The sequence below is a fragment of the Tachysurus vachellii genome, chromosome 8 (assembly GCF_030014155.1).
Source record: "Tachysurus vachellii isolate PV-2020 chromosome 8, HZAU_Pvac_v1, whole genome shotgun sequence".
NCBI classification, from domain to species: Eukaryota; Metazoa; Chordata; class Actinopteri; order Siluriformes; family Bagridae; genus Tachysurus; species Tachysurus vachellii.
The window spans coordinates 8,103,472-8,130,456 of NC_083467.1; the positions used below are offsets into that span (position 1 = coordinate 8,103,472).

The window sequence follows — 26,985 nt, forward strand, 5'->3', positions numbered from 1 at the left end:
AATGATTTAATGCATTCTATATAATCTCATAATTATATCATAGTAATTGCATATTTTCAATATTTTGTTTTGCTTTTTTTAACAATTAAAGCAGAATTGTTTGCTTTTATGAGTCTTTAAAGTTTTAAATCTCAATAATCCTTAGTTTTGCAGATTCAAATCGAAATAGTTTGCTTAATCAAACTATTGTCTTTATAAAGAAGCATTCTATCCATTGTGGACTCAGCTATGAGAACATAATTCTTATAATTGTTAAGCAATTTCAAACATATATACTCATTTAAGAAAGTATACTAGTAATTAAATAGTTAAACTATGTATTTATTTATTTTTATATTGTGCAATGTCATGCCATAACACCAAGCTGAACTCACTGGGAACACTCTCCACTTGTCCTGTTGCACTCAGGTGGAAAAAGTAAAGCACTGCTGCTTAATGACTGGATGAGTCCCATTTCTAACAAACTGACTGATTAGAAAATTGGAGACTTTTTGAGCTTTACAGAGATGACATTAACAATGATAACCTTAAAACTAATGCTTTGTTCACTTATCAGATTCTATATTTTTTGTATTATTCTATTATTCCTAAAGTAAGATTCTGTAGATAGTCTCAATTTATTAAGCAAATAATTAATCATAGGTTAATCACACTGTACTACCATAATGTGCATTTTTTAACATAAAAAGTGCTTGAAAAACTAGATGTTGAGCCTGTAACAGTAAAGTATTATAGTTAAGTTTGAATCTATAATGATAACTTTAACCCATATAATACACAACAAATAGTAAAATACTATAGGGTGTAGTCTGATGATAAACTAGCCACTTGGGGAAAAAACACAAAAAGAACACATGCTGTTATTAGTACAAACGTTTTAGCAGTAGAAATTATTTTTATATTATTTTTATAGATTAATAAGCAAAACTTTCAATGTCCCATCTGCATCTGCAGGTTTTCATAAAGTCTTTTTTTCAATATGCAATATCTTAGCACTAAAGAGATTTAGAGATATATTTTGAATAGTATATCATCTTTAATAATATATTTTTATTATTTTAATTTACAGGTACAGTGCACAAAGATATTGCACATAAATGCATTTACATTTCTTACTAATAATTAATAATTCACTTAGAATGTGAAATTAAAAAAAAAGTGATAGGAATCACAGCCAAAGTTTCGTTAAATATTATCTAAAGCAATCCCAGGACCTATTTTTGTAATACATAAGTACTGATGTTTAAAATTAAAAACAAACTAATGTTGTTTATAACTGTATATAATTAGTAAATGGTGGTGATACCTAATGGAAATGCATTAATGCATTTATTAATAGATTTGATGTCATGGGTATCTCATCAGTAACAGTAGTGCAGAGCAAGTTTGAGAAGAGTCACCAACATTCATATACTACAAATATGTATATACAGTTCGTTGCTCAATTCATGAAGATGGCCATATTTCTACTCTCCTCAGTGTACCTTGACCAACCTCAGAGCTTGTGGTGAACATCAGGTGTGTGGTTACATGAGCATGGGGGGAGTATGTGAGTCTGGGTGTTTCCACCTCCTCTCTGAACAAACTGTGGGCGTCTATTTGATTAGGGCAAACAGTTGCTCCTCGTCTGGTAGCTCTCTCTGACACTGGCTATAAAAGGAAGGGTAGCAGGTTCTTCTGTACCTCCTTCAGCTGAGCTGTGTCTGCAGTGAATCCAGAGGATCCTCTTAACTATGAGGCTACTCATCCAGACCTTCACCATCTGCCTGGCTCTCTCTCTCTGCCTGGCAGCTCCCTCGTATGTGCTGCTTGCTATTTTTTTTGCTATTTAACTAGTTTTAATTTGTCAATTTCTCTTCTTTTACAGTTTTTTTTGTGTTCAGTTTATATCTGTGTCTGAAACATTATTCTTTCAAATTTTTGCTTATGCCTGTCATAATCCCTGAACAAAAACGGTCATATCACTTTGTATTCTAACTCTTTTATTTCTTGTCTTTCTTTCTATACCTGGTTTCCAGGCATCATCATGACCAGGTTGAAGGTAAGTTAAAGTTTGAGCAAGTCAGACTCACAGAGAAACCCTCTGAAAAGTATTTGTTATTCCCATTATGCTTTGCAGTACATATTTTATGTCTACATACAGAATCTAACTGTATCAATTTAAGAGCAACAGAAAAAGTATTGTATTAAGAATATGCTTCAAGATTGCTATTAAATATTCTAAATGGATGCTGTTTTAGTAATATACAGTATTAAATAAAAGACTGTTGTTTGATACAGATGAAATTGTAACTGGGGCTCATGCCGACCACCAGAACAATGGCCCCGACCACGCCAACAATGGCCACGACCACAATGACCATAACCACAAGAACAATGACCATGGTCACAAAAACAATGGCCACCACCACTTTGATCGCTGCAGTGAATTAGTGTTTGATGCTGCAATTGAGAACAAGGAAGGAGTTCACTACTTCTTTAAAGGTGAGTAAAAAACAACCCTTTGTAATAAAACAAATAAATCTAAATATGTTGTCAGTGGGATTTTTTAGGTTACAATACATTTAATATTAATGTTGATGTTTAGATGTTATATAGTACAGTTTGTTACTGGGAACAAATAAAAAAGGTTGGGATGTTGCTCTTTGATTTTTATAGAAATATTGATATCCATCATATGTAAACGAATAAAAATTTAATTGGTTTCCTTTTTTGGTGATGCCTGCTGTCAGACAATCATGTGTTTAAGGGGTTCCATGGTGACGGTGAGCTTACAAACAATACCTTCCCTGAGTTGGATGACCATCTGCTGGGACACGTGGATGCAGCATTCCGTATGCCATCTGAGGACAGTCCTGACCACCATGAGCACTTGTATTTCTTCCTGGTACATTATATTCACTTTCACTCGCATATTTGTACAGTCAAGCTTTTTAAGCTTTCTATTATATGTTCCATCTGTATTGGTGGTTTACTGTGGTTTTCAATATTTAAGCTATTTAATTTAAATTTAAATATTCTGTGCCTTTCTATGTAGGATGACAAGGTTTTCAGCTATGAAAATCACAAGCTGGAAGATGGCTTTCCAAAAGCCATCCCTGAGGTATTCCCTGGTATTCCAGACCATTTGGATGCTGCAATTGAGTGCCACAAGCCTGATTGTCCCAATAACACTGTAGTCTTTTTCAAGGGTATGACATTTAACTGCATTATAAAATAACTTTAAAGTGTTTATTAAATGGATTAGCATGGTGAATGTTACGTTTAAATAAATTTACGATCCATTAATCATTACCTATACTTCTTTATACTCTAGGTCATGAAATTTACCACTTTGACATCGACACTAAGGAGGTTCATGAGAAAGAATTCAAAGGCATGCCCAACTGCTCCGCTGCCTTCCACTATGCAGGACACTATTACTGTCTGCATGGCCATGATTTCTCCAAGTTCAACCCCAATACTGGCGAGGTTCATGGAAAATATCCAAAGGAGGCCCGTGAATACTTCATGAGTTGTCCCCATTATGGTATGTAAATAGCATGAGGTAGAAAAAGGTAGTGTCTACGAAGTCTATCATTGAAATTCAGGTTATTTTTGATGGCATGATACCCTTCTGTATTAGGTGATAAGACGGAGGCAGAACACATTGAGAGAGAGCAATGCAGCCATGTGCACCTGGATGCTATCACTGAGGATGATGATCATGATCTGTTTGCTTTCAGAGGTTAGTGGGTGCATGACACAGTAACTTATAACATGGGTACAAATATCAAACTATTGTGTCTCAGTTATATTTTAACAAAACCACACAATTGAGAAAATTTTCTTGGTTTAAAACTTTCTTTCTTAAATTTTCTTTTCATTCTCATTTATTAGGCCACCACTATCTCAGTAAAATCGATGACAAATATCATGCTGGCACTATTGAAAGTGCCTTTAAAGGTCTGCATGATGATATTGATGCTGCCTTTGCCCATGGAGATCACATTCACATTGTCAAGGTTAGTGCCAATAAAATGAGACATTTCCAACATGATTTCTAACCAACTTATAATAATGTAACTTGTATTACCAACACAGACAGTGTAGTAATAATTACCTTTTGGTATTTGTTGGTTCCTTGCAGGATGACAAAGTGTATGTCTATAACATATCACACAAGCAAGGAGAGCCTCACACACTCCGACAGGGTTACCCCAAAAGTGTGAAGGAGGCACTTGGCCTTGAGGGTCATATAGATGCTGCCTTTATTTGTCCTAATGTGTCCATTGTTCATGTCATCCAAGGTAAAAAAAAAAAAAAATCAACAACAATACAGTGATAATATCAAATTATTTGGTAGTTTTTCATATGTATGATAAGTTAGACCTAACCCTACTGTCTTTCTGTGCCTTTATGTGATTTATAGGTAATCAAATATATGATGTAGACTTGTCCCATGATCCACCTACCCACACAGAGGCAAAACCAATCCCATATAAGCATGTTGATACTGCCATGTGTGACCCACACGGTGTGTCTGTTGTGGTTGATGACGACTTCTACCACTATGAGTCTCCCAATACATTTGTTACTGCCAGGATCCTGCCTCCGAAGCAGGATGTGGCCAAGGAACTGCTTGGCTGTGATCATCATGTGTGAGGGACAGATAGAAGAAAACACCACAACTACAGGAGGACTACACACTTTCCATACTCTAAATAATGCAAAGTTCAAATTTAACCAGTCTGTTGTGGTGTTCCTCTCAGTTTTACCACTCTGGCCTCAAATGTATCTTCCTACCTCTGGCTCTCTGTTTAACTAAGCCTGACTTTTATTACAAAAACTGCAAATTAAGCTATGTCTCTGGGCCACTGTACAGTGTACCATTTCAAATAGCTGTATCCATACAACAAGTCTATTATATCTGTCAGTGCTGTCTGTAAACATAGAGAATCTCTTGTGCACATTGTGGCAGATTAATAAACTAAAGTAAAAATATTTTAATGTCGTGTTTTCATTTTAAATGACAATTTATTTCACATGGCATGCCAGATGTCAGTAGATACGTGGTGAAAGTTCCACAAATGAAAAGCTGTGTTAAAAAATAGAAAAATGAAACAGAAGGTTATGGGTGAACTACACTTATAATTTCAATACAATTAAAATAGGTTTAGACTAGTAAGTAACTCAAATAAGCTTCATCTGTAGAGGGACAATTAAATACATTTTATTATAAAGAAAGATTTATATAAAAATATAACATATTTGGCACCGTATGGTTAAGAGATTGTGGACAACTAACCATCTCACTTAAATGTGCTTGTTATCACCCTTTTCCAAATTTGCATTTTGTTATAAAAACTCCATTCTTCTGTGAAAGCTCACCACTAGATGTTAGATGCAGTCATTCAGTTACAAGATCATTAGTGAGATTAGACACTAATATTGGGTAAAGTGGCCTGGAGAGCAATTGGCTTTCTTGTTAATCCCAAAGGGCTCAGTGCAGCAAACTCACATTGTTCATGCAGGAACAGGTTTGGGCCACCTAGTGTCAAAACACAAAGAACCACATATGGGTGTGATGGTCAAGTGTCCTCATAATTTTGGCCCTGTAGCATTAATAATAGGATTTTAAACATGATACCACATTATTTTGTCGTCTTCTCAGAGTTGTCACTTCTAGAATGTAGAATGTGAAGAGCATGGGACAGTTGGGTATCCCTCAGGTCCAGATTTTGAGCCTGAGATTACAGGTTATCATGGTAGTAAATTAAGTAACTAGTATTTTGATTCCATTTACTGTTTGGTTTGATTCGTTCACTGATTCATTAAGTGACTGATTCCATAGGTTACATTAATACACCACCAAGTGGTGCCAGAGAGTGCCAGAGAGTGTACATAGTGGATATAATATAGTGGATAATGTTATGAACAACACACAAGGCTGTTCTTTTGGGGTACACACTTTTCAAATGCACTGTTCCACCCTTTTTCTTACCTTGTTGGGTGGCGAACTGAAATGAACTGCCGTTCCTTCATCCTAGTTTGTTCATTTCTTTACCAGTAACATTTTGAAGGGAAAGGAAGGTCATGAAGTACTTACTGTAGGGACAGCATTGTTGTAAAAAACATTAAAGTAAAAAAATCCACAGAGCTCCAGCAAACACCTTAAATAAATCAGAACACTTTTGGATCAATATAACCTGTTCAGATAGCCATTTACAAAGAATTCTGCTTAGGATATTTGAAGAAAGGAGGTTTTTGCATGATCCCAAGAACACTATTACCATAGTGAAGTACAGAAGAGAGACTGTCATGATATGGGGCTGCTTGATTGCTTGTCTGCCAAATGCTGTAAATGTAAATGTAAATGTAAAATGATTGTCAAGCTAACTATTTTAAATTGTAAAATTTTAAACACACGTTATGTGCATGTTATGTACACATGTATGACATGTTCAGCTTTGATTTTTGTATTAATGCCTCAGTTTGTTCTAAAATTAGGTTTTGTTAAGCAGGTGATTATCTCCCTGCCCAGGAATCGAACCAAGGTTTTCTTAGTACACTTCCTATACACCCCATGCATGACATCACAGGGACTAAGTCATGATTTTTGTATTGGGCAGTTCCACAATAAAATAAAAACAAAACAGAACGTAATATGATTATGACTGTGTAGCTGAAATGATGTGGCTCCCTTAAATTGTTTAAACCAACCAACAAATCTTCATGATCTGTTTGTACAGACCCGTTTGTTTTTATGTCTGTATATAAAGGGCAAGACTTAAACCAGCATTTGTTTAAAACTTTGCATGCCATTCATTGCTATTGGTTCCATCCCTACACTCTCTTGCAGAGGGGTAAAAAGAAACCAAAATATAGCACCAGGCAGCAGGTTTATAAAATTTACCATGTAGAAATGACATGTGGATCAATATAACATACTCGTACTTGGTATACAATGAATACATTAGTGTGATCATACCGCTGTGCAAACACTGAATAAAGGAACATTACGTGCTCACAGTTACACCCACAGAATAGAAACAGGAAAATGACGAAAACGAAAGAGAAGGTTCTCTCTAAATACTCCCTAGTCAAAACTCAACATCCACACACACACTTCTGTTCTCGAACTGCACATACATTACGTGGGAAGCCTACTACTGTAGAGATAAAACAGGTAAATAATCTAACGTACATCTAACGTAACTAGGTTACAGACGGAATAAGTTTTATGAAAATGTTAGTTTATATGGTATATTATAATAATATTTTTTTTAACAACAATGTAGTTTTATTCAACAGCATTACTTAACGATAATCTCTCATAATTATGTGATCTGTGATTTGTGATATTCATGTAAATTTAATACATTTAAATTTACTAAATTTGTAATATTTAAAATCTACTTTATAATTGAGCTGTGAAGGAAGACTGAACTGCAAAAAAAATTATACTTTGCTCAGATATTTATAACAATGAAGTATTTATTGTGTGTTGTATGTGTGTATAGTATGTGAATATTATTATGACACATTATAATAAAAATAATAATGGACATTGCATTGAATATGGATGCAGTGCTCAGTATACATGCCTAAGTGATGCCAAAGCTTAATCTTCAGATATAAGGTTATTTTAGTGTTGTCTATCCACCTATCATATTTGTAGGTGGTGAGGGAAAAAACAGAGAAGCCCAAGGAAGCCAACATGTGAAACTCCAAACAGACAGACTTGAAGTCAGAATTAATTCAGCTGGGGAGCTTAGAGCTGTAAGGCCACAACCCTACCTGCTGCACCACTATGAAACATAATAAACCTGAATCCAGAATATCATGTGTACCTTTAGTTATTTTTGTTTGGCAGTCTGTTCTTGCAAGATAGATATCTAAATGTTATGTGCTGCATTTCTGAAGTTTCCTTTACACAGTTTTTTTTCACCATGTAGAAGTATAATTGCTGCTATGTCACTAAAGAAAAACAACAAAAAGATATCTGAAGGAATGAGTAACACCCTAAACCAGCACTATGAGGACAAGGTGCGTCCTTACATTGATCTTGTGGACAGTCTAAGGTCTCTAGGAGTAGAGAAGGACCTGAATTTGCCAGCCATTGCCGTTATAGGTGATCAGAGTTCGGGAAAAAGCTCCGTATTGGAGGCCCTTTCGGGGGTGGCCTTGCCTAGAGGCACAGGTGAGGCACACATACACACACCCACACCCACACACACACACACATGCCTATACACTCTCATTCAACAGACAGGAAGCTATTATAGAAATTATTCAAGCTAAATGGCTCCAATTTCATTTACAGGTATTGTGACCCGCTGCCCTTTGGTTTTGAAACTAAAGAGAGTTGAAAATGGTGCCTCATGGTCTGCAGTTCTAACATACAAGGACCAAATAAAGGTTCTTCAAAGACCATCAGATGTGGGGAGTGCTGTTTCAAGTGGTCTGTATTTCATACTTTAAAAATTAAATACCTATCTTGTTTATAAAAATACCTCGTATTATAGGATTTACACACCTGCAGAGAAAGGGAAAAGTGTGCTTTTCTTTATAGCTCAGAATGCCTTGGCTGGAGAGGGGAAGGGAATCAGTGAGCAGATGATCTCTCTAGAGATCAAATCCAGAGAAGTTCCTGATCTCACCCTTATTGACCTGCCAGGCATTGCCAGAGTGGCAACAGGTGACCAGCCAATTGACATTGAGAAGAAGGTGAGACAAAATCGAGAAAAGTGGATTATATTCCTTGAGTTTTTCCCAGTTTTCTTTGTAATTTTGTTTTTTTGTGATTTACACACTTTTTATATTTTTAACATTAAGGACATAACACCGATTGTTGTTGTTATGCCTTGCTTTAAAACTGTACATTTACTCATTCATGAATCAGTTAATCATGTGGCTCAATGTATAAAATGATACACAGGTCAAGAGCTTTAGATCAAACTTAAGAATGAGGAAAAATATGATCTCTTTGACATCTGTCTATCTATCTGTCTACAAATATAGTTAGCCAGCTAAAACACTAGTGTGTAATTGTTAGAATCTCAAAACATCTCTTTACTTTGATTATGTTTTATTTGTTGAACAGATAAAAGACCTCATTGAGAAATTTATTAAAAGACAAGAAACTATTAGCTTGGTGGTTGTCCCTGCAAACATTGACATTGCCACCACTGAGGCACTGAAGATGACAAACAAAGTGGATCCCAATGGACAACGAACCCTGGGTAATATAACTGTATAATTCATCAGGCTTTGTGTTAAGGTGACATGTTGCTAAAATATATGTAAACCATTTGTATAGGCATCCTTACCAAGCCTGACTTAGTGGATAAAGGTGCAGAGGAGAGTGTAGTAAACACAGTAAATAACCTGGTGATCCCACTAAAGAAGGGCTACATGATCGTGAAGTGCCGTGGCCAGCAAGACATCAATGAGAATCTTAGTCTGTCTAACGCTCTCCAAAATGAGAAAATCTTTTTTCAGGATCATCCACATTTCAGGCAAGACATACTCATTATACTATAGGATATCATTAAAAGATTAATTTCAATTACTGTAGTAAACAAATGAAGATATGTCATGTCGTTTTAGATTTGGGGTAATGTGTAAACAAATTACAACACCTATTATAAGAATACTGTCTAGGGTTGACTTTAGACATATTTTATATCCTGTGAGTTTTTTGTCTTAAGACCTCTCTTGGAGGAAAGGAAAGCCACAGTGCCTGTGCTTGCAGAGAGATTGACCAGTGAACTGGTAAAACACATTAATGTAAGATAAAAGACAAAATCCAATAATGCCCTTTGTGTTGTGCATTTTCTGTAATGGAATGACACATTCATTCATTCATTCATTCATTCATTCATTCATTCATTCATTCCTGTGTTTGTTTGTTTTTCATCTTCAGAACTTACTCCCACAGTTGCACAAACAAGTTGAGGACAAATTGGAGAAAACAGTTATTGAGTTAAGAACACTTGGAGATGGAGTTCCTAAAGAAGAAACTGAGAAAAACTATTTTCTCATTAGGGTAAAAACAAAACAATAAAAAAACAAACAAACAAACAAACAAAAAACCCCAACCAACCAACCAACCAAACAAACAAACAAAAAGCATTAAATTTGACATATTGGTTCTGGTATTTTACAGAAAATCAATAACTTCAACCAAGTCCTTTCAGATGTGATGAGAGCAGAGGAAGACACCCAAAACTTAAAGCCCAAAGTTTTCACTGAAATCAGGTATCAGTTTAGAAAATGGAACAAGCAACTAGATGACAAGGCTATCAGACGTGAGTTACATGATCTAAAAAAGGAAATATAAGTGGAATTAGTGGAATGGAAATTAATTCATCAAATATTTTTCTATTTTGACTTTTAATTGATAACCAGGTTTTAAAATGATATGCTACATATGGCTATCCGTAGCCACATGTAACACAATATATGCCCTCTGTGTCCTGTTTCTTTCTCTAGTTGCGGAAAACATCCATGATGACGTTGAAGAATACACCAAGAACTGTAGGGGAAAGGAGCTCCCTGGGTTTGTTAATTACAGAACATTTGAAAACATTGTCAAGAATGATGTACAGGAGATGGAGGAACCTGCTATACAGTTACTGAAAGACATCACTGGTAAATAACAGCTTACATGTGTGTGTGTGTGTGTGTGTGTGTGTGTGTGTGTGTGTGTGTGTGTGTGTGTGTTTGGGTGTGTGTAGAGTATTCTCCAAAACAGCCTCTCTTACACTGGCTGCTGGCTGCACAGGCTCTTACGCATAGGCAAATTACCAGTACAAACACAATTTTTTCTATTCTGGAAAGGAAACCTTTATATTTTGAAGGACTTTTAAAGTGTCTTTTCTGTTTTATTTTTTATTGTGTGTTTACATCCAGAACAGACACGTTGAATGAGTCAGTGCATGAGGGAATCTGCCATAATCTGCTTATCCTACTGTCTTTAGAGTGTCCTGACTATAATTGTTGTTTTCTCTTATTTCTGTAAGTCATTGTTCACTCCTGTGTGAACAAGTTGGTCAGCTCCCATTTTGAGGCCTTTCCCAATCTTCTGAGGGCGGCTAAAGAGCCGATTGAGGATCTGCTTGAACAGGAGCATGGAAAAGCCCTAGAGAAAATACAATCTCAATTTAAAATGGAGAAGATTGTCTATTCACAAGATGGCCTCTACAGCCTCAAGCTAGAGGCTGTCAAACAGAAATCAGAATCAGTCAAAATGCAGAAGCAACATTATCTCAACATTAGTACAGTGAATGCTGATGTCAAGGAGATGGCTCAGCATCTAAATGCCTACTTCCAGGTATGCTATCATTAAAGCTATAAATCCTATGAAGAAGTACGCTGTCTACTTGATCTGGTAACTAGTATGGTATGCGTGTGTGTGTGTGTGTGTGTGTGTGTGTGTGTGTGTGTGTGTGTGTGTGTGTGTGTGTATGTGTGTGCATGTCAGATCACCTCAAACCGTCTGGCCAACCAGGTGCCCCTCATAGTGCAGTACCATGTGCTGGACCAGTACTTCTCCCAGCTTCAGACTGCCATGTTGAGCATGATCGGAGGTCAGAATGCCATGAAGCTTATCCGAGAGGATTCTGGTGTAGCTCAGCGTAGGAGGAGTTTGAAGGACCGATTAGAGCGTCTAAGAACAGCACGGCAGCTCATAGCCAAATTTTTACTGTCTGTCTCATAACTGAACTGTAATTGTAAACATTGTTGGATGTTTTACATTATTTTTAGAATGATTGTAGATAATAGCATTCCTGCTTTGTTAGAGTTAGCTAAAACATTAAATACATGTTAATTTGTTATTTAATCTGTTATTTAAGTCATTATATAGAATCTCTTTTAGAATTCTAAATGTTGGGGTTTAAAGGATTGCATTGCATATATCACCACATTATTTTAATCATTTATACACACAAATGTAGTGTAGACAATAAAACATTATCAAACCATGTTTTACTCTGTGGTGTGTGATATATGTGTCTGTGTGATATGAATCTAGGGATGGGAGGATACGTAACAGAATAAAAGGTGGTGTAGAGTGTGTGTGCCAACTGTAGGAATCAACAACTCAACCCCAATCCTGTCACCAAAAAGGGAACCTCACCGTATACCGCAGGTCAAAGATAACAGAGCTCATTTATTCTTTAATAAGAAGTGTGGGAGGGTTTGAAACAATAAAAATAACCCAACTATGTAATGCATAAAATAATGTAAAAAAGCTTTATTTCCAAGATTTCTGACATTAACACAATGTGTCCTATCATGTTTCACCGAAACAAGGTGAAAAACCCTTTTCAGTCATGTCAGACGAGCGCAAATATAAGGTTGCACGAAAAACCGGTTTCCTGACGAGCTAGAGAATGAGACGAGGAAACACATCTTCAGCACATGAGAAGTACTTTTGTACATTAATGCAGGGATTCACTCAAAACACATACTGATACCTAAGATTTCATGAAAATGATCATTCCACACACAAATAATGTTTTTCAAGCTTTAATCTCCTAATTTAGGGAGAAACTACATAAGATAAACACAAAAAAACAAAATACAATAACTCCCTCACTAACAAACAGGCAAAAACATGATGAAATCAAATAGAAAAAATGAAAAATAGCTGTTACAAATATTAACTATTATAACTAATAATATTAATATTTTTTTCCTTTTATTTGTATCAATTCCAGCAACAAAAAGTCTAACAAATTATCAGACAAAACTCAATTTTTCCTCACCACAGAAACCTGAGTCACCTCAGACTTGCTCACCGGGGATAAATACAAACACATATAAATATCTCTAATATTAATCTTAAGTTTTGTATTTATTTATCTTTATATTATTCTTCATAATAACCTTTTGTTCTGTGTTTATGTTCTGTAAAGCTGCTTTGAGACAATGTCAATTGTAAAAGCCCCATACAACTAAATTTGAATTGAATTTAATTGAATTAATAACAATAATAATAAAAGTTTTTAAACTTTTTAACCACAAGATGGCACTACATCGATGATTACATAAACGAGAGATAGTAGATGAAGATTTTACCGTAATATTTAGACTATATAATTAACTGCTAGATAAAGGCTATCGACCGTATCGTACATACAAAACAACAACAAAAAACACATTTCTATATGATTTTTTTCACACTTTAAATTTGACTCGGTTCTAACTTAAATGCTGTACTTGCAACTGAAAGGTTGACACAAATATTATGTGCGCAGATAATACTGCCATTACCCTGCAGTGAGTTTATCGCTATCAGTGTAGTTGTTGGTAAGATGGCGGTTCGCTCACTGATCTGCAGATCTTCCGCCTTTCTGTTTAAGCCCCCAGCAGCTCTGTCTGCTCACACAGGCGCTGTAGGCTTCATCCACACCGGTGTCAAATACAGCAGCGCCAAAGTAGCAGTGGTGAGTCTGAGGGTCACCTCAGTCTATGAGCTGTATTTTGTGACTCAGCTGTTCTGTTAAATAAACAGATCTCTTTAAGTAACTGTATGATGATAAGTCTTTGTGCTTGACCTTAAAAAAGAGACCTGCAGCTCTGCGTGAAACTCACAGAGTGAGAATTACACAAACATTTAGACCAAAATGTAGACTAATTCATTATCACTGGTCTGTCTGTCTGTCTAAACATATAATATATGGATAAAGGTTTGTACCCACCAAACCATCACACACATACAGCATGTGGCTATTTCCCCAAACTCTTGCCACGTTTCTATATGATGTATTTTATATGCTGTAACATTAGTTTCCTTTTACAGGAACTAAAAAGCCAAAGCTTGTTCCAGCTTGAAAATCCCATTGTACACAGCCAACCTCCATGTCAAGTACAGTCTTTACCTCAACATACACATACAGTATGTATATGATGGGTCACAAACCTTTGGTCGAAGTGTAATTCATGCAAACCTTAGACATCCCAACCGTAATGTCTCAGGAGGAATCGCTTCTGTCATGTCTCAAAGAAACCTTAAGGGGAACCTGACTTAATAGAGAACCCATCCTCCTCAGGGTGACACCAATCATTAAAGTATACAGGTGTATACATTAAAAACATTACCAAGTGTGTTAAAACGATGTTAAGTATGAGAATGTTTGTAAGTCCTGACATTCTTGCACCAGACAGTCTTGATAATTGCAGTAGCAGTTTATAGGTACATATTTACAGCAACTAGGTGAGATTATTCACTGATGCCAAGAAGTGCATATGTTTAGGGTATCCGTGTGAGACTCTCCTCAGCAGTCCTAAGTGTGGAAAGTTCCTTTCCTCAGACTTTGTAGAAAGTATTGTTTCTGCTGGGCTTTCTTGCTGATGGAGTTGGTGTTAAGTGACCTGGTGAGGTTCTCAGCCAGGTGAAGTTCAAGGAATTTGTTACTCTTGTTGATCTCTACGGAGGATCCGTCAATGTTTAACGTAGAGTGGTCTCTCTGTGCTCCCCTGAAGTCAGCAACCATCTCTTGTTTTTATCATCGGTGGTGATGTGCTTCAAAGTTTGCATTGCTTTACAGTCATGAGTCAGCAAAGTGAACATGAGTGAGCTGACCACACAGCCCTGAGGTGCTCTAGCGCTCAGTGTGGTGGTGTTTGTGATGTTGTTCCTGATCCAGACTGACTGAGGTATCCCAGAGAGGAAGTCCAGGATCCAGATACTCAGGGACGTGTTATGGCCCAGCAGGTTTTTTGATCAGGTGCTGACGGATGATTGTGTTGAATGCTACACTGAAGTCTATGAACAGCATTGTGTTAAAGCAGGGACAAGCAATGACTAGATACCTACAGTGAGAGCTACAAGGTAACACAAGCATTAAGTCACCTTGGGATATAAGTAGGGTATTTTTGGCTGCAGCCAGGTTTTTCAGATCCCAGCAATGTTGCTATTTTCACCCTTTATGCTATATGGACTACTCTATAGATTGTCATTGGACTTCTGACTCTCTTCGTTTCCAGGTGCTTTCTGGATGTGGAGTGTATGATGGGACAGAGATTCATGAGGCATCAGCGTGAGTATCAGGCTGCATCTAAAACCTCATTCAAAGGGTCACATTGACCCATTCAACGTGTCACACTGTCTGGCCCTTCATGAACTCCATGAAGTATACATCATGAACACAATATAATTGTTTTGAATGTGACTGCTTTTTTTTAATTTAGGTGTGCAGTATGCACACCTACAGAGTTAGCTGTTAGCCCTCAAAAATGTCAGCTCACATGTCATTTTACATTCACACATCCATGTCAGTCTTCAGTGCTCTTGTTCAAGGACAAAACAGACTGGCATACTAAGGCACAGTGAGAATGTTAGAGGCTTTGGAAATAGGTTTTTTGCTGCAATTAATTTTTGTGCCTGCATGAATCACATTCCCATTAAAAACTATTTGGTCTGTAATGCCAATTCAGTTATTTTTGATGTGAACTGAATATATTTGTATGTATATGTGTTAAACAACATAGAACATAACACTTTTAGTATCACACCACCTAATCTTTAGTGGAGCAGAAATATTGAAACTGACATTTAATTCTTGTTGCCCTGTTTAAACAATAAATAGCACTGAAAATCACATGCACATACAAATACCAGGAAATTAAAAACCCTCTTTTTTTTATCTCAAACCAAGATGTCAAATAAACAAACAAATAAATTGACATTGTTGTCCCATCAGATTTGTAGGGGATTATATTTACTCCAAAATATGTATGTGTTCAGAATCCTGGTGCATCTGAGTCGTGGTGGAGCCGAGGTCCAGATGTATGCTCCTGATGTGGCGCAGATGCATGTTATAGACCACAGCAAGGGGCAGCCTTCAGAGGAGTCCAGGTAATAAACAGACTGTAGCTTCAACATCATGACTGACTTCTCTTTAACTCTGCTTCTTATATTCGTAATTCTATATGTATGTTGTACAGGAATGTCTTAGCTGAGTCAGCTCGCATTGCTAGGGGTAACGTCACTGACCTGGCTAAGCTGAGTGCGAGTAACCATGATGCAGTCATCTTCCCAGGAGGCTTTGGAGCTGCTAAAAATCTGTAAGGGTTAGCATGGTCTTTGTGTGTAGAGTGTGAAGTAAAGATAGAAGGGTAGCTAGCTCATGTCTTGTTTGAATTGACAGACTTGCTAACAGGCACATCTTAACATGTTTCCTAAGTTCTTTAATTATTGCTTTATCAGGTCAACTTTTGCTGTCGATGGAAGTGACTGCACTGTGAACAAGGAGGTGGAACGCATCTTAAAGGACTTCCATAAAGCAGGCAAGCCTATTGGGTGAGAATTCTGTCTCTATTGGTCATAAATACAGTGAAGTTTCCAGGGTTTATTTTAACAAAAGTGAACACAGTAATTTCATGAGACGTTTACAATAATTGCCTCTCTTGTTTTAATATTTTGTATTTTAAGTTCCACAGATGATTTACTTCCTTCCACCCTACAATAATAGTTTTCTTGTGATTGTTTTTATCATGCTAAACCACCCTAGTTAGGCTATTGTAGTTGTCTATCTGTGATGTGCAGTGCTGATGCAGTTCTCCCATGGCTTCCAGGTTGTGCTGTATCTCTCCAGTGCTGGCTGCAAAGGTGCTCCCTGGTGTGGAAGTGACTGTGGGACATGAGGATGAGGAGGGGGGAAAGTGGCCATATGCTGGCACTGCTCAGGCCATTACTGCACTCGGGGCCAAACACAAAGTCAAAGATGTCACCATATCCTTTTCAGAACCTGTCAGATGTTCCTTCATTTTTAATGCCTTTTCTTCTTCTCTCCTCTCCTCTCCTCTCCTCTCCTCTCCTCTCCTCTCCTCTCCTCTCCTCTCCTCTCCTCTCCTCTCCCCTCCCCTCCCCTCCTCTCAACAACATTATTTTTTGCTTTATGATTTTAGCCTTAACTTGTGACCATCACGAGGCTCATGTTGACCCAAAGAATAAGGTGGTGACCTCTCCAGCATTTATGTGTGACACGAAGTTGCACCTCATCTTTGACGGGATTGGCTCCATGGTTAAAGACGTCCTGAAGTTGACTCGGAAATAAGTGGCACACGGCTTCCTTCAACAAGCTGCACTTAGCTGGATGTTAATAAGCCACTTTCGATTTGATTGATGTGATTGAACAAAACTCCTAGTTTATAAACTCCTAGTTCACTTTTAAACATAGCCTCAGCATGATTACAGTGACAGACATTATTAATCAAAAGCCTATCTCGGCTTGGTTTTATTTCTTCTAAATGTCCACTAGATGGTGCAGTGGTACAACCAGACTGAAGCTGAGCCCTAAACTGTTGAAACTTGAGTAAATCAGTAATTTAGAATAAAAATACTTGATTTAAACAGTTTTTGTTCTCAGCTGTTTGTATTGAAAATTCTTGAAAATGGTAACATTCGTCAATTCATGAAATATCATTTTGGAATCTGATTAAGGTTTTAAAAAAGAATGCTGTTTTAATTCGTTCAATTCATTTTGAGGAAAAAAAAAAGAAGAAATTCCTGGATTTCTCTGTAACATGGTCTTGTGCTTTGTGTTATTGTTTGTAATAGGTGAGCAATGTCAAAATATAAGACACAGTTAAAGCAAATGTGGTTGATGTGGTAGCTCTAGGAAAGTTCTGACATTGTAACGAATGTAATGTTATGTAATATATTAATATATAAAATACTTACAACTAAAGCTGTTCTTCTTTCTTCAGACTATCTGCCTTGTTAAAAAAGTGCATGTTGTTGATCAAATGCACTGTAATTCTGGTAACGGACACACAAAACAATATACTGGTTACATTTGGTTAGATTTTGAAGATTAGTTCTAGTCTTTAAGTGGCTGTACTTACAGCAACAGACTTCACTTTGCACCTTACTGCCATACACATTTGTAAACCAATGAGTAAGTAATTAAATGATTTGTTAAAGTATGAATTTAGATGGCATTTTAATGGCTTGTAGGAAAAATGGCTCAATAGATAGGATTTCAATAACAATAAAGAATATACATGGAAAATCAGAGACACTAACATAACAATAAAAACCTTTTCCAAAGGAAAGTAAAAATCATACACAAGTAATTTACACCAGAAACATGTTCCTTGCAGTAATGTGTATAACCTTATTTTCTAACATTAGCTTTAGTAATGTAATTCATTCATCATTAATAACACTGGGTAGGAATACACCCTTAGTATCACATTGCTAAGCATCACACACATATACATACACACTCACAACTGGGGACACCATCTAACTCCTCACCATCATAATTTGCCTAATTTCACTGCAGATGGAATCTCACTACAGTCATTCTAAGCTTACGTTAGTTTGCTGTTTCTAATAGTTTAGGTTAGATTAATTTGCTGGATTAATAATTCATTGAAATATTCAGTGTCTTTACAATCCATAAAAAACTTTTGGTCATCAGCAGCCATCTTGCTTAAAACATACTTGTCGTGTTGTTAAGTCAGTAGTTTTCTAACACACAGAAACCAACTGACCAACGGCTGTAAGGACCTTAGTTCTGTGTTGTTTTATGTAGCTTTATGCTGTTTTATACAGCGCCATGGTCCTGAAGAAATGTTTCATTTCACTATGTACTGCGTCAGATATGTTTGAAATGACGATAAAAGCTTCTTGACTTTACTTGAATACACTTTTATAAAAATAAATTACTTCAGAAAGATAAGTCCTATTTCAAATTCTGACACAGACTTTCCATTTGCTAATGTTAAATACCATCCATCCATCCATCCATCTTCTACCGCTTATCCGGGGCCGGGTTGCGGGGGCAGCAGTCTGAGCAGGGACACCCAGACTGCCCTCTCCCCAGACACTTCCTCCAGCTCCTCCGGGGGAATACCGAGGCGTTCCCAGGCCAGCCGAGAGACATAGTCCCTCCAGCGTGTCCTAGGTCTTCCCTGGGGCCTCCTCACGGTTGGACATGCCTGGAACACCTCCATGTTAAAATACCATTAAACAAATAGTATGAATCATTGTTTACAGGAGTAATGGACAATTACAAATTGATTAAGAAATTAGTTTTATGAACAACAACATTCAGCTATCTTTTTCCTTTTACAACAAATTTATGTTGGAGGTTATTTATTAGAGAGAGTTGCTGCTTGGATATCTGAAAATCACATGGATTTTATTTGGTTTCATATGAGTGAATTCATAAGGTGTGAATTCTAAGCCCATTTTCATTCTCAACCTTCAAAATGTTGTATAACATGGTATAAAAAAATCTAAGTATTATCTCACTGGGAGGTCATTTTCAAATCTACTGACTAGAATCTATGCTTGATTAATGCATGACTAATATCAGGTTACCTTATTTAAAGTCTTCTGCTTATTAGTGTATCTGATAATTACGTCGACTTTCTACTGTGTTTTCAGCTGCAAATATTTTTGGGTTATCTGCATAATTAACAGGGGCACGGTAGCTTAGTGGTTAGCATGTTTGCCTCGCACCTCCAGGGTTGGGGGTTCGATTCCCGCCTCCACTTTGTGTGTGTGGAGATTGCATGTTCTCCCCGTGCCTCGGGGGTTTCATCCGGGTACTCCGGTTTCCTACCCCGGTCCAAATATATGCATGGTAGGTTGATTGGCATCTCTGGAAAATTGTCCATAGCGTGTGATTGCGTGAATGAATGAGAGTGTGTGTGTCTGCCCTGCGATGGGTTGGCACTCTGTCCAGGGTATATCCTGCCTTGATGCCCGATGACGCCTGAGATAGGCACAGGCTCCCCGTGACCCGAGGTAGTTCAGATAAGCGGTAGAAAATGAATGAATGAATGCATAATTAACACTGAAGCTTATCAATATTCTTAGTTCAGCTGCAGGGCAAAGCTGTATTCTGTTAGAGAAACAGTAAATTTTAGTTTGAAACAAAAAGTGTTACATTTCCAGACATAGTATTTTTGAGCATGACTCAGTTAGGCTCAGGCTGAATGATCATTGCTGTTGATTATGCCTTTACATTGGCTTCATCCATCCCTAAGACTCCCAAGACAACCAGTTAAAGACTGTTATAATGAGTGAATTTTTAAAGATCAGTGATCTAAAGACTCCTAAAGCAAGACTAATTTCCATATGTTTATCTGGCCGTTATTGTGCCATTTGGACATGCAAAGATGTGAAAAGAAAAGCAGTGATGCAAAGTTTAAAAGAAAAAAAAAGTGATTGATGTGGGCAGTTACAAGGTAACAGGATTAGTTCTACAGATGACCACCAGCACCGGTCATCATATGGCATGTCGCAAGAAACACACACCCCAAAGTGAGGTGGGGTCTGCTCACACACACACTCATTTCCTGGTTATCCATCCACATCTTATTAGTGTGTGCTTTTAGGAGCACAGTTGCATACCCTTTAATCCACAACTCACACTTTCACACACAATTTGTTTAGCTGAAACAATGGATTAAAACTGCTATATTTCAAAAACATCTGAAGCTATAAGTTATCATGGTTTTCTAAAAGTACCATTAATGTAGCAAAAATAAGCCTTATTTAAATGCAACAATTTTTTGCATAAAGATTTTGTGGTTCCCCGGGAGAAGAATGCTAATGTTCATGGGTCATTTCACATAAAAGTTGCCGCTGCACCACGGACTAAGTCTGGATTAAATATCAATCTCTTCATTCATTTCAGCTGGTTGTTTGAAGCTCTTACTTCATCTTTGTGTTGTTTTGTTCATTCTCCCTCCTGCAGGGCGATTTGCTCTCCCAGAGAGCTATGATGCCTTTCTTTCTGTTACTTGTTCTGCTTAAGGATCAGGCAGATGCAACCTTCCTGCCTGTTACTTTACACTGCGAGGAAGACCTGCTCTCAGCCCAGGCTGTTTATTTTCCCTATTCCCAGGAAAAGTGTGCTTTGATGGACTGTCTTCTTTACTGTGTCACTTCATCCATATATCCTCTCTCTTCCCACAGTCATGCAGGGGGCCTGAGCAAACAAGACTCAGGGTTTTTCCCAATTTGTCTGGACAAAATGGGGGGATTTAGGGCCTACTGCCACTCTCAGAGGGACAAGTGCTAAGTGTTTGTGTGCCAAGCTGACACACTCACACACACACCCCCTGGTCTTTACTTACTTTACTACGGGTTGCTTGCCTTCTCTCAGCAGGATCACACCACCTGCCCTTTGACAGGCTTTAGCCAGGCACCTGCTTTCTTTTCCTCTCTCTCTTCTAACCTAGTGGTTTTCATATGCCCTGGTCATCAGTGTCTGTTTGGAGCTTTTGCCTCAGTTGAATTGTCTGTGTTAGTGGAGTGAGAGGCTGGATGCACTTGCAAGAGTGTGAATAGGCTAAGGCCTCATTGCATTAGTGTGAGAGGGCCAGTCAATCAGGGGCCAGCTTGAGGCCTCAGACCCCACAAACCTCTTGGCATCCTGATCAGTGGATTAGTCAGCATACTGCTCTGGGTCAAGAGCATGCCAGTCACTCCCTTGCTCACTCACTCGCTCTCTGTTTCTCTGTCCCTCTCTCTCTCTCTCTCTCTCTCTCTCTCTCTCACACACACACACACAGACACACACACAGCACTTCTTAACCTCATACATTTGTGCATAAGTGGAGTGTAACATGCTGGTCTGTGGATTAGGCCCTGTGTGAAAGCTTACATTCCTCATTCTTATTCTGATTGGCTTATGCTGTTGAGTGTCTGTCCTACTACAGTGGATCTGTCCTACACAGTATTCAGAGAAATAGAACTTTTTTCTCATGACATCATGTGTTTTGCAACCTAATTTTCCTACTGATGCATTTTAGGTCAATTTAGGTTTCTATGACATTAATGAATTGATGCAATAAATCATGGTTGAAGGTTCTATTAATGTTAAGAAACTGAAATCACAGTTATAACTTGGGGGTAGTTCAGTAGTAGTCATTATACAACATCAAAGAGTAATGCAGTTCTCTGTCCAGTCATGTTTTCTAGATAATCGGCAGCTGGTCAGTGGGTTTGGCAAAAACTATCGAACCTTGGAACTGGATGGGTGAGAGGGCAGGGAGGTTGATATGCCTAGGGAAGTGTGGCCTGTCTGCTAGTGTAGCCCTGCTCTGACCCCTGGCCACCCTCCCCATGTGCCTCAATAGTGGGACGTCGTGTTGCTCTCAGCATGATGTCCCATCATCCTCTGCATGTGATGGTGGGAGGTGCACAGCGAGGGGCCTTTGGAGTGAAGAAAGCAGTAGAGGGGGAATTAGCAGCTAAAATAGATGCTCCAATCTCCATATGCATGCTGGTGACAAGTGTTATACAGAGAAATCCGGGGCCAATACGTGTGCAAGGTGGCCCAATGCAGCACGGCTCTGAGGGGGGTTTGGGCAGCAGCGCCTTTGGGGGAGTGGGCAGGGGGTCTGCAATATTGTACTAATTCACGAAAGAGACTCACTATCAAAGAGAAAGACACACGATAATTAGCCAGGGCTAAGACGGAAAAAGGGGAGAAAAGAAAGAAGCAAGAAGAATAGAATAAAAGAAAGAGAGGAACAGACTTTGGAGATTTTGACGTGTAAATGGCGTGTTGATGCGCTGATTAGCATATGGTTGTTTGTGCAGCTTATTCAGAAGGCAAGTTGAATGCGTCCACTGTGTGGATGTGACTTTTTCTTCCTAACTACCTTTTCAGTCTTGTGCACCCCCTCTCTATATAACACTTTTATATTTCTTTGTGATGTACCAGTCACTGCTGCCTTTTTCTTCTATGCACTTTTAAACAGCTAAAATATTACTGATGACATTACAGTGAGTAAAATCTCGGATTTTACTCTATTGATACCAAAATACAATTAGAAAAAGTATGAATGCATTTGCTATTTTTATAATATAATAATTTAATATAATATAATAATTGTATTGATAAAATAATCTTGCTGTTTGAAAGCATGGTGGCTGTGAAAGAGTTTCAACCAGCATTTTATTGAAGCTGTCTTCCAATATAGATGAAAAAGCAGCACTTTGAAAAGTGTTTATTGTTTACCTTTAGTTCTTGTCACTGTTTCTTTACTGAGCTCTTGGATTCCAGTTTTGGGACTGGAAGTGAGCAGGGCCACGGACCCAGCGTGGTGCCTCTCGTCTTTTGTGTTTGGGTTTCCTCATGCCAGCTTTCTGCTGTCCCATTAGTGCATATCAACCTCAAAGTCTCTCCTAGGCAAGCACACACACTCAGGCTATTTAGGCTATGTGAATATCTACAGACACAAAGCAGTAGGTGCTCATTTTGCTTGTTTTACTGGTGAATTGACGAATAATCCAGCATAAACAATGATTGGACTGTGCGCAATTATCGATTCCCTTTTTTTCTGCATGACTAATGGCATGAAATGTCAAGTATGATTTGAGTTTGTATCTGTTTGTTTATGTGAGATCTTTGGCATTTGTGAGTGCGGGAGGAGTTGTGGTGGTTGAGGTGCCCATACTTTTAAACAAGGTGAGGAACATTTGACAGGTTCAACAATTGCCATTTGTCTTGATAAATTACATTTTTTGGTCCCCAAAACCTTTTTTTGTAAACTGTTTTAGAGGCATAGTTTAAAGGTTAGATTTTCATGACAGTGGAAGCTTATCAAAAGGAAAGTAAGATAAGTGTGTGTGTGTTTGCCCTCCCAGTGTGATCTGTCTGGCTAGCAGAATGAATGGTCAGGCTGTTTAGGTCAGAGTTCATAACCATTTTAGCCAGAGAAGGACAGCTCTCCATCTGGCAGGGTCTTTGCCCATGAAGGTCAGAGTCAAGGTTCAGGGGTTGAGATAATGTAATGTAGTAGTAGTGAATGGTTTGGATATGCACACAGGTGTGTGTGTGTGTCTGTGTGTGTATGTGTGTGTATGTGTGTGCGTGTGTGTGAGTGTCTGCGTGTGTGTGTGTCTGAGTGTGTGTGTGTGTGAGTGTGTCTGTGTGCGCATGTGTCTGTGTGTATGTGTTCCTTTCTGCAAATCAAACAGTGTCTACATCCTTTAAGCTATCCCTCCTTCACGTTTTCAGCATTACAGTCCAGTATTTCTTGTAGCAGAGCTGTATTCTTGAATCTGAATACCCCAATCACCCCAACAATACCTGTCAAGCTATTTGTCCATTCACAAAACCCATTGAATTGAACTCAAACTCTCTCAATTGCTGTCTCTCATGCTCCATCTCTTTCTATCAAATATCAATATCAACAAAGAATAGCAAAGAAAATTTGATTTTAACATTTCTACAGGGCAACAAGCAACCAATTCTTGGTCTTCTTTTTTCATTTTTGATGAAAAAATCTCTCTCTCTCTCTCTCTCTCTCTCTCTCTCTCTCTCTCTCTCTCTCTCTCTCTCTCTCTCTCTCCCTGTCACAGCAGCACAATGTCGGTGCATTAGTATGCTAATGAGGCAGGGGGTGACAGGTGGCCCAATAGACAGCTCAATTAAGCTGCTCGTTAAAGGCCAAGCTAACGAACCAGCCTGCACCGCAAAGCCCCAACAAACAATGTGACTGTGCAGGCAACAAATTGGTGGGGAGTGCTAGTGTTTGAGTGGCTGTCTGTGCGCGTGTATGCGTGTGTTTCAGGGATAGAGGTTGAGAGAAACGGTTTGTGTGTGTCTGTGTGTGTAAGGAGTGGTAAATGTTAAAAGATTACTGAGTCCGCATGTGATGGACATGACTAATAATGACTAATAATGACTAATAAGGCTGCCTGTTGGGAGGAAGTCCAACTAACCTGAACACCTCACCACTGCCGCCACCACCCACCCACAACAACCCCAAAACCTACATACCTGAGTCTTAATTTTAGCTGACACCTCAAGTAATCTTCATGTTGAAAATACTGGCAAATCAGGATTTCTGTGGTATTTTCCTAAGAAAATATAATTCTATGTAATTTTATATTTTGCTATTGTTTTTATTGTTCGCTATTGTCTTCATCGTTTATAAAGAACAGCCTGAAATCAAGATAGATCTCATTAGTTTAAGTGATAAGGAACTTAATAAGAATGTTTCGCTTTTTCCTGTCTATCAAAAATAGACATTTCCAAACCAGCAAACAAAAAAATAATCTTCAGCAGATTTGATCTTGGTATATTTTAATACACCCACTTTCACAGTCCAATCAAAGTAAAGTGAATTATTCATTTAAAACCTGAATTTCCTGATTTCATAAATAATGTGATATTAAACAAAAAATCCATTTTGTTCTGTCGTCTTTAACATCAATTATGAGCTAATGAAGATCTGGTATATCTGACATAGTATGAGGATTTATTATTGCCATGTCTTGTGTGACATTTGGGCCTGGGAATGTTTGCCGAGCTGTTTTTATGTTAGGCCTCATTAGACATTTGGCATGATCTCTCAGTAGCCATGCATTGATTATTGTGTGCAAATAAATGTGTGACATAGACACTGCAATCTGTGTGTGTGTAATGTGAGGCAGGTAATGTGCTGGTGTGCTCAGTGAGGCGTGAAATGGCAGCAGTGGGGTGTGTAAGTGTAACGTTGCTCTTCTGTCTGCCTCTCCCGGCGTTGTGGGGATCAGAAGCACTAATGGGGTTGCGAGGGCCCCGACAAATGGGGTTATGTACGGAATGAGACAAAACGACAAGGGCCAAAACAGAGACAGTCCAGTTGCTGCAAAGCTGGCTGCTTCATGAATATGTTAATCTGCATTTACCCAAATACGTGCTTGAAGAGCGAGAGGAGAAGGACGACTGCTCTCGTTAATTAATAAAGGACAATGGGGCTTTAATGGCTGCATTGTCACTGTGGAATGAAACCTTGAGAATGAGGGGGTCAGAGATATCGAGATCAGGAGGACAGTGAGGGGCAAAAAGACAGCGAGAGAAGGGTTCTTCACCTTAGATGACAAAAAAAGGTGAACCCTAGCAGGTCTGCCATGCGAAAATGAATGGAACAGCACTGGGGTAGACAGAAATGGCAGCAGTTAGTTAGGCTAACAGACAGGATCGAGGTTAAGGAACTGATCTCTGTCTGGAGGAAGAAATGAGAAGAGACAGGGGCCAGCTAATTAGATCAGGAATCTGCTTTAAGTTTTGTTTAGGATAGTGACACCCAGTAGACATTAACAACAGGAAGTTTTTGAACTTCATTGGACTTTGTGACTTTATGGTCACAAATATGCTATGACTGATGGCAAAGGAGAAATAAAAGAAAAGATGAAGGGGAAATTAAAGCGTTTTGGAATACAGGTGCCAACAAGCATTCATTCCTCTTGTCAAAAGCTCCTTTGTTAAACTCTGTATGTATCACTGCTTTTAGATATCATGAAGTAATCATGGAAGGTTTGACTACAGAAAGACACCAAAAGATTGTCTCATGGAAGAAGATAATAATAAAGTAATAAGCGAGTGGCATTCATGGATAAAAGCATTTGTCTTTTAGTGAAACAAAGTAAATTAGTGTTCCTACATGTTCCCACATGTATATGTATCATTTTAGCAGCAAGTAATGTTTAGATTCAAAAATACAGTATATTAATTATCAGTATACTGTAGTTTCTTTTAATTTTAGTATATTTCCTGCCACAACCTGGCACCCTAAAAAATTGCATATTTTTTGGCAAAGCCTTTCATCAAAGTTTCTATTGCAAATAATTTATAAGGTCTGATTTTATCTTATTTCTCATTAACTAGTGACAAATCTTATCAAAATAAGAGAGTCTATGATGTTTCAATATGATTAGAGCTGTTGATTTTTTAGAAGCCAATCACAAACTCGAGCATATGACATCATTGATCATAGTCTGCCTTAAAGTGGTGAATACAGACCCAAAACAATACCTAACATTCACTAGCTTGGAAGTGAATTTGCCTTTTGCTTTATTACAGTGTAATAAATTGTTGTTGTTTTTTCCTCCATACTATGCATGACGACATGTTAAATAACTCTGAAAGTCATGTGCAAGTATGCTGCAATTATCAAATCAAATGTCATTTAAGATTAATTTAAAAAAGTAGTGCATGCCAATTTGCAATTTCTATGTCTTGCTCTTCC

At 38.0% G+C, this 26,985-nt stretch overlaps 3 protein-coding genes across 4 annotated transcripts; all 3 read left to right on the plus strand.

The window, feature by feature from the left end:
* The first annotated feature begins 1,643 nt into the window (after positions 1 to 1,643).
* Positions 1,644 to 4,983, plus strand: hpxa (hemopexin a). Its single transcript, XM_060876055.1, has 10 exons — positions 1,644 to 1,798; positions 2,019 to 2,041; positions 2,281 to 2,484; positions 2,733 to 2,887; positions 3,038 to 3,191; positions 3,317 to 3,529; positions 3,626 to 3,727; positions 3,880 to 4,004; positions 4,130 to 4,289; positions 4,412 to 4,983. Exons 1-10 carry the CDS (start codon positions 1,734 to 1,736, stop codon positions 4,642 to 4,644), a joined length of 1,434 nt encoding a protein of 477 aa, XP_060732038.1. The 5' UTR covers positions 1,644 to 1,733; the 3' UTR covers positions 4,645 to 4,983.
* A 2,107-nt stretch (positions 4,984 to 7,090) lies between these two features.
* Positions 7,091 to 11,887, plus strand: LOC132849994 (interferon-induced GTP-binding protein Mx-like). 2 transcript variants are annotated; one of them, XM_060876058.1, is made up of 12 exons: positions 7,091 to 7,168; positions 7,938 to 8,182; positions 8,306 to 8,443; positions 8,555 to 8,709; positions 9,086 to 9,224; positions 9,302 to 9,500; positions 9,693 to 9,771; positions 9,908 to 10,030; positions 10,151 to 10,292; positions 10,477 to 10,635; positions 11,007 to 11,317; positions 11,468 to 11,887. In XM_060876058.1, exons 2-12 carry the CDS (start codon positions 7,954 to 7,956, stop codon positions 11,702 to 11,704), a joined length of 1,911 nt encoding a protein of 636 aa, XP_060732041.1. In that variant the 5' UTR covers positions 7,091 to 7,168; positions 7,938 to 7,953; the 3' UTR covers positions 11,705 to 11,887. The 2 variants fall into 2 exon arrangements, with proteins under 2 accessions (XP_060732041.1, XP_060732039.1); XM_060876056.1 differs by lacking the exon at positions 7,091 to 7,168 and having other exon boundaries at positions 7,885 to 8,182.
* Positions 11,888 to 13,269: 1,382 nt separating this feature from the next.
* On the plus strand, positions 13,270 to 17,684 carry gatd3 (glutamine amidotransferase class 1 domain containing 3). The gene is made up of 7 exons (XM_060876059.1): positions 13,270 to 13,436; positions 14,980 to 15,032; positions 15,740 to 15,850; positions 15,940 to 16,059; positions 16,202 to 16,294; positions 16,570 to 16,725; positions 16,922 to 17,684. The coding sequence occupies exons 1-7, from the start codon at positions 13,305 to 13,307 to the stop codon at positions 17,049 to 17,051; spliced, it is 795 nt and encodes a 264-aa protein (XP_060732042.1). The 5' UTR covers positions 13,270 to 13,304; the 3' UTR covers positions 17,052 to 17,684.
* Positions 17,685 to 26,985: the final 9,301 nt, after the last annotated feature.